The sequence below is a fragment of the Lipotes vexillifer genome, unplaced genomic scaffold (assembly GCF_000442215.2).
Source record: "Lipotes vexillifer unplaced genomic scaffold, Lipotes_vexillifer_v1.1 scaffold1383, whole genome shotgun sequence".
NCBI classification, from domain to species: Eukaryota; Metazoa; Chordata; class Mammalia; order Artiodactyla; family Lipotidae; genus Lipotes; species Lipotes vexillifer.
In genome coordinates this window covers 1,045,153-1,053,250 of record NW_006797683.1, presented here as the reverse complement: position 1 = coordinate 1,053,250, position 8,098 = coordinate 1,045,153, and the positions used below count along the sequence as shown (strand labels likewise).

Sequence of the window (8,098 nt, the reverse complement as noted above, 5' to 3'; positions counted from 1 at the left end):
TTTTTGCAGTACGCGGGCCTCTCACTGCTGTGGCCTCTCCCGTTGCGGAGCACAGGCTCCGGACGCGCAGGCCCAGCGGCCATGGCTCACGGGCCCAGCCGCTCCGCGGCACATGGGATCCTCCCGGACCGGGACACAAACCCGTGTCCCCTGCATCGGCAGGCGGACTCCCAACCACTGCGCCACCAGGGAAGCCCTCTATTGCTTTTTTTAATCTCTGTTTTATTTATTTCCTTCTCTGATCTTTATTTAATTTCCTTCCTTGTGCTGACTTTGGGCTTTGTTCTTTTTTTCTAATTCCCTTAGGTGGTAGGTTTGTTTGAGATTTTTCTTATTTCTTGAGGAAGGCCTGTATCACTGTAAACTTCCCTCTTAAATCTGCTTTTGCTGCATCCCATAGATTTTAGAGAGTTGTGTTTCCATTTTTATTTGTCTCAAGGTATTTTCTGATTTCCTCTTTGATTTACTGACCCATCATTTTCTAGTAGCATGCCATTTAGTCTCCATGTGCTTGTTCTTTTCCCATTTTTCTTTCTGTAATTGATTTCTCATTTCATACCGTTGTGGTCGGAAAAAAGCTTGATATAATTTCTATCCTCTGAAATTGAGACTTGTTTTGTGGCCTAACATGTGATCTGTCCTGGAGAACATTTCATGTGCACTTGGAAAAAATGTGTATTCTGCTGTTTTGGAATGTAATGTCCTGTAGATATCTATTATGTCCAACTAGTCTATTCTGTCATTTAAGGCCACTGTTGCCTTATTGATTTTCTGTCTGGATGATCTGTCCATTGATGAAAATGGAATGTTAAAGTCTCCTACTATTACTGTATTATTGTCAGTTTCTCCTCTTATGTCTGTTACTATTTGCTTTATATATTTAGCTGCTCCTGTCTTGGATGCATATATGGTAACAAATGTTACATCCTGTTCTTGTGTTGATCCCTTTATCATTAGAATGCCCTCCTTTGTCTTTTGTTATAGTCTTTGTTTTAAAGTCTGTTTTGTCTGGTAGGAATATTGCCGCCCCTGCTTTCTTTTCATTTCCATTTACAGGAAATATCTTTTTCCATTCCCTTATTTTCAGCCTGTGTGTGTCTTTAGCTCTGTCGTGAGTCTCCTGGAGACAGCATATAGATGGGTCTTGTTTTTCGTCCAGTCACCCACCCTGTGTCTTTTTTACAATGTATTTATTTATTTTTGGCTGCGTTGGGTCTTCGTTGCTGTGCATAGGCTTCTCATTGCTTTGGCTTCTCTTGTTGCAGAGCATGGGCTCTAGGCACACGGGCTTCAGTAGTTGTGGCACGTGGGCTCAGTAGTTGTGGCTTGCGGGCTCTAGAGCGCAGGCTCAGTAGTTGTGGCGCACGGGCTTAGTTGCTCCACAGCATGAGGGATCTTCCCGGACCAGGGCTCGAACCCATGTCCCCTGCATTGGCAGGTGGATTCTTAACCACTGCGCCACCAGGGAAGCCCCACCCTGTGTCTTTTGATTGGAGCATTTAGTCCATTGACATTTAAAGTAATTATTGATAGGTATGTACTTATTGCCATTTTATTACTTGTTTTCTGGTTGTTTTTGTAGTTCTTCTGTATTCATTTCTTCTTTTTTTTCTTCCTTTGTGGTTTAATGATTTTATTTAGCAGTATGCTTGTGTTCCTTATTTTTGTGTGTGTGTGTGTGTATGTTGTAGTTTTTTGATTTGTGATTACCATGGGGTTCTTATATGTTGACCTATATCTACTTGTGTTAAACTGGCAGTCATTTAAGTTCAAACATATTCTAAACAACCTACATTTTTTTTACTCCCCTCCCCTGCATTTTGTGGTTTTGATGTTAAATTTCACATCTTCACATTTATCCCTTAACTGTTTATTGTAGTTATAGTTGCTTTTACATTTTTTGTCTTTTAATCTTCATACTGGCTTATTTAAGTGGTTGATCCTCAGTCCTTACTATGTATTTGCCTTTTCTATTGGGATTTTCCCTTTTCTATTGGGATTTTCCCTTTTCTATAGGTTCTTACTTCTTTTCCACTTAGAGAAGACCTTTTAACATTTCTTTTAGAGTAGGTTTAGTATTGATGAACTGTTTCAGTTTTTGCTTGTCTGAGCAGTTCTTTATCTCTTCTTCAGTTCTAAATGATAATCTTGTTGGGCAGAGTATCCTGGGTTGCAGGTTTTTCCCTTTCAGGACTTTGAATCTATCATGCCACTCCCTTCTGGCCTGCAAGGTTTCTGCAGAGAAATCAGCTGATAGCCTTATGGGGATTCCCTTGTATATGACTCTTTTTTTCTTGCTGCCTTCAGAAGCCTCTCTTTTACCTTTTGCCATTTTAATTATGTTATGTCTTGGTGTGAGTGTGCTTGGGTTCATCTTGTTTGGGACCCTCTGTGCTTCCTGTTCCTGGATATTTGTTTCCTTCTGGTTTGGGAAGTTTTCAGCCACAATTTCCTCAGATACATTTTCGATGCCCTGGTCTCTCTCTTCTCCTTCTGAGACCCCTATAATGTGAATGTTGGTACATTTAATGTTAGCCCAGAGATCTCTCATACCGTTTTCATTTTTTAAAATCTCTCTTTTCTTTTTGCTGTTCTGATTGGGTGATTTCCATTATTCTATGTTTCAGATCACTTATGTGTTCTTCTGTATCACTCAGTCTGCTATTCAGTCCTTTTAGTGTGTTTTTTTTATTGCAGCTATTGAATTCTTCATTTCTGATTGGGTCTTTTTTATATATTCTAGTTCCTTGTTAAAATTCTCACTATGTTCATTTATTCTTGTCCCTAATTCAGTTAACATTTTTTAATTAACTGTTCTGAATTCTTTATCTGGTAAATTGTTTATTTCTGTTTCATTATTTTTTCATGGGTTTTCTCTTGCTGTTTCAATTGAGAGCAGTTTGTCTGCCTTTTCATTTTGCTTAACTTTTTCTGTCACTATGAATTTAGGTGAAACAGTTACCTATTGCAGTCTGAAAGGGGTATTCTTGTGTGGGAGCATCCTTATACAGACTGTGTGTGCCCAGTGCCTTTGATGGGAGAGCAGGATTTGATGACACGGACAGAGTCGTCTTTCCTCAGCTATCACCTTAGTAGGGGGTGGAGCTGGATGTGAGGTGGGACTTCCCCTCTGCTCAGTGGCTGTCACCATGCAGTTGGGGACAGGGTCTGATCCCAAGTTGCTGGAGCCAAAGCCCTGAGGGTCCGGCCCAGGCTGGCTCTGTTCCCTTTAGGTGTGTTTCCCAACCTCCCTGCAATGGAACCCTTGCCCCAGAGCTGGGGAGGGCAGACAAAAGTGGGGCCCATGTGGGCTCTCTGCAGACAGGCTGCCATGTGCAGCCTTGGGTGCATGTCCCTTTTGCCCCTCACAGTCGATCACTGCCCCCAGCCTCCCCTGTCTTGTTATGGGGCCACACTGCAGGGCAGCTGGGGCCTGTGTGGACTCTTGGCGTATGCTGGGGCGTAAGCCGTGGGGTAGGGGCCACCATCAGAGTTCTGGGCTTCTTCTGATGCACTGCTTGAGTAAGTGCCAACAGTGGCTGCTGACGCCCCACCCAGACTCTGCCCCAGGCCTGGGTTGCCTGTGCATCCCTTGGCTGTGTTTCTCCCTGTCGTGGTGGCCCTAGATGCTGTGCAGTGGTGCATCGTCATGGAGCTGAGCTGTGCACCCAGGCAGGCAGACCTGGCAGCCACTAGAGCAGTCCTCCCACTGTACTCTCCGCCCTGCCTGGGGGCAAGCCAGCACGCACGTGCTCCCACCGCCCTGCTGCCCTCCAGCTAGCGAAGGGGGCTCGTCTCCCCTGATTAGGACCCCAGGACTGGGGCGTTCAATCTGAGGCTCTCACTGCTCACTCCCCAGGGTGGGTCTCTGCCTGTACATTCTCCCTTTTCCTCTGAGTCCCCTCCCAGGGGCACAGGTCCCAACCTGATCGCTTTTCTTCCTATCCTAAACGATTACATGTGGCTCTTTCTTACAGCCTTGGTTGTACAGGAGTGTTTCTGCCAGTTTCCATTCCACATACAGATGTACTTTTGATGTGTTTTTTGGCGGGGGAGTTCCACGTCCTCTTACTCTGCCACGTTGATCGATTCCCCTTGCCGTCCATACATCTTCTTTGGTGAATTGTCTGTTGAAATCTTTTGCCCATTTAAAAAATTGGATTATTTCATTATTAAGTTTCAAGAGTTTTCTACATTTTAGTTACAATTTCTTTTCAGATATACTTTTTTTCCTCAGGATGTGGTTTGGTTTTCATTTTTCTATCAAGTAGGTTTTGAAGCGCAGTTTTTTATTTTGATGAAGTCCATTTTACTGATGTTTGTGCTTTTCTGACATATTTAAGAAATCTTTGCCAAATCCAATGTCATTAAGGTTTCTCCTTTGTTTTAGAAGTTGTGTCATTTTAGCTTTTACATTTAGCTCTATGATCCATTTTGATTGACTTAATTTTTAAAGATGGTGTGAGGAAAGGATTGAGGTTCATTGTTTTGCATGTGGTTTTCCTGTTCTAGCAACATTTGTTGAAAAGTTTATTCAGATGGAGAAACTGTTGAATTGCCTTGGCTCTGTTTTGTTCCACTGATCTGTTTGTCTATCCTTATGCCAATAAAACAGTCCTGATTACTGTAGCTTTATAGTAAGGCTTAAAATTAGGTATCGTGAGTCCTTCATCTTTGTTGTTCCTATTCGTAGTTATTTTAGGTACTGTAGGTCCTCTGCATTTCCTTATATAGTGTAGAATGAACTTGTTAATTTCAGCCAAAAGGCTTTTTAGGGATTTTGATTGTGATTGCATTTTATCTATAGATGAATTTGGGGGAAGAATTGACATCCTAATAATGCTGAGTCTTCTGACCCACGAACACAGTTGTCTCTCAGTATATTTTGGTCTTTAGTTTCTCTCAGCAGTGTTTTGTGGTTTTCAGCGTATGTATCATGCATTCTATAATTCATATTGCCCTCCTCCTATTATGAATAAGGTTGAGCATCTTCACATATATTTAAGGACCATTTTAATTTTCTTTTGGGGGAGTTATCTATACCCTTTATTCTCTTTTATATTGAAATTTTGGTCTTTTTAAAATTGATAAATCTGTGATACGAGTTGCAAATACCTTTTCCCCAGTTTGTCTTTGACATTGTGTACATTAATTTTTGCTAAGTAGAAATTTTGATTTTTACGTAGTCAAATTTTTTCTTTTTTTGGCTTCTGGAATTTGTGTCATACTTAGATTTTCCTTGCTCTACAAATAATTCCTTACCACAGTTTATTCTGATATTTTAGGGTTTCAATTTTACATATAAATCTTTGATCCTGTTCAAATGTATCCTAATAATGTGTGGATTGATCCAAATCATTTTCAGGATAGCCATCCAGTTGTTGCAACACTGTTAATAGATTTGAGGTTCTAACTTTATTGTATTAAATTTCTATGAGTATTTAAAGGCTATTTCTGGACTTCCTGTTCTTTTCTATTGATCCATTTATTTATGCACCAGGATCACACCATTTTAATATCTGGTTTAGCTAATCTCCCCTCACTGGCATAGGAGGAAGGAGTTTCTTAACCTGCCGTCTGTGTATGGAACTTGTGAGGAATAGAAAAAAGTCTATGAGTCCAGTGAAATTCTATTTATAATTTCGGGTATATATGTATATGGTGTCTTTTCTGGGGAGTAATCCATAGGTTTCATTAGATTCTCAGATAGATCCATGACTCAAAAAATGTCAAACCTTAGATCTAGAAAAGTGTTTGAGCCATATACCCTTACGGCAATCCACGAATGCTGTATTTTTACAATCAAATTTCTTTACAAACTGGATATAAGTAATTGCTTGTACACACACTGAATAATATCTGGAAGATGCATGAGAAATTGATAACGTCGGTTGTCAGAAGTTGGGGACTAGTGGTTAAGACACAGTGAGAAGGAGACTTCATTATTATATCCTTTTATATCTTTTTTATTCATTTGATTGTATTGGCTTTTTGAAAAAGGTGAGTAACATTTAAAAAATTAAGGTGATGAATTGGACGACTCTTCCATGTTGTTCCAAGAATGAGTTCTGTGGAAAGGGAGGGCTTGGTCATTTACTACTGGCTTTTTTATATTACAGGACATAATGCTAGACTTATTTGTTATAAGGTTACCTTACAAACCACTGCTAATTACATCACCTCTGAGTCAGATTTTTTTAAACAGTAAAAAAAATGAACTCGTAAGGTGGTTGTGTAGATTGAGATGATATATGTAAAGCATCTAGTACGAATGTTAGTTTCTTCTTTTTACAACATAATTTTTTCTCTTTACAGGGAGTCTGAAGATACAGTATTGCTGGTCCTCAAAGAAATCTACCAAACCCAGGGTATCTTCCTTGATCAGCCTTTACAGTAAAAATGAACCACCTATGGCTGCTTAATGTAAGTTTTTAAATGTCATGTATGCAGCATATTACATGTGACGAGGAACTGTGGAGCCTCAGCTCTTCCTACATATTAACATGTGACGAGGAACTGTGGAGCCTCAGCTCTTTATAAATATACTTTTTGTTGCCTGTCACCAAGATCCAGGTTATTACTCATTTTTAGAGGGACTCTGCTTAAAATTCATGGGGAAAAAAAGCACAGTAGGCCACTTAGAGAAAGGTTAGTGTATGTTTGTTTTATTAGCGACTTGGTCCAATAATACTTGCCATTTTTAGGATCTAAACTCAGAATCTTAATAGCTGACCATCTGAGAGTTACCAGGGCAACAGTTACAGCTTTAAGTACAAACAGCTCATCCTGGGATTTATGTTACTCAGCCCTTTAGATGTGTAGTTAGGAAGTTTGTGTGTCAGACTCTGGCGTTCTCTCTGGTCGCCTTCCAGCGTGATGACCTCTTAAACTCTCTCCCTTAGACAGACACTGAGGGATCCTTCCCCAGAAAACCTGCCTCTTTGTTGCTGCAGTTTTCCTCTCCTCAGTTGCGTCATTTCCTGCAGGTTGCCTGCCACTTACTCACCACTGGAGTCTTTGGAAGATAATCTTCCTTTCTGGAAGTGAGTGGAAAAGCAAAGGGAAGACCCTATTACTTTTTACCACTGGCTTCAGAGAAACACTTGCCATTCTTTCTTCATAGCTGGGAGTGGTTTGCATCTTTAATACTTTGATGATGGTATTTAGGTACCACACTTTTTTAACATCTTTATTGGAGTATAATTGCTTTACAATGGTGTGTTAGTTTTTGCCTTATAACATATACATATGTTCCCATATCTCCTCCCTCTTGCGTCTCCCTCCTACCCTCTCTATCCCACCCCTCTAGGTGGTCACAAAGCACCCAGCTGATCTCCCTGTGCTATGCGCTGCTTCCCACTAGCTAGCTATTTTACGTTTGGTGTGTGTCAGACTCTGGCGTTCTCTCTGGTCGCCTTCCAGCGTGATGACCTCTTAAACTCTCTCCCTTAGACAGACACTGAGGGATCCTTCCCCAGAAAACCTGCCTCTTTGTTGCTGCAGTTTTCCTCTCCTCAGTTGCGTCATTTCCTGCAGGTTGCCTGCCACTTACTCACCACTGGAGTCTTTGGAAGATAATCTTCCTTTCTGGAAGTGAGTGGAAAAGCAAAGGGAAGACCCTATTACTTTTTACCACTGGCTTCAGAGAAACACTTGCCATTCTTTCTTCATAGCTGGGAGTGGTTTGCATCTTTAATACTTTGATGATGGTATTTAGGTACCACACTTTTTTAACATCTTTATTGGAGTATAATTGCTTTACAATGGTGTGTTAGTTTTTGCCTTAATACATATACATATGTTCCCATATCTCCTCCCTCTTGCGTCTCCCTCCTACCCTCTCTATCCCACCCCTCTAGGTGGTCACAAAGCACCCAGCTGATCTCCCTGTGCTATGCGCTGCTTCCCACTAGCTAGCTATTTTACGTTTGGTAGTGTATATATGTCCATGCCACTCTCTCACTTTGTCACAGCTTACCCTTCCCCCTCCCCATATCCTCAAGTCCATGCTCTAGTAGGTCTGTGTCTTTATTCCCGTCTTACCCCTAGGTTCTTCATGACATTTTTTTTCTCCTTAGATTCCATATATATGTGTTAG

At 41.0% G+C, this 8,098-nt stretch overlaps 1 protein-coding gene across 1 annotated transcript in view; it reads left to right on the top strand.

The window, feature by feature from the left end:
• The window catches only part of DDHD2 (DDHD domain containing 2), a 23,542-nt gene extending 16,420 nt beyond the window's left edge, over positions 1 to 7,122 (top strand). Inside the window, exons 16-17 of the mRNA XM_007469791.1 lie at positions 6,316 to 6,423; positions 6,903 to 7,122. Coding sequence (XP_007469853.1) covers positions 6,316 to 6,397 — 82 coding nt within the window. The 3' untranslated portion in view covers positions 6,398 to 6,423; positions 6,903 to 7,122. The remainder of the gene's footprint in view (positions 1 to 6,315; positions 6,424 to 6,902) is intronic.
• The last annotated feature ends 976 nt before the right edge of the window (positions 7,123 to 8,098 follow it).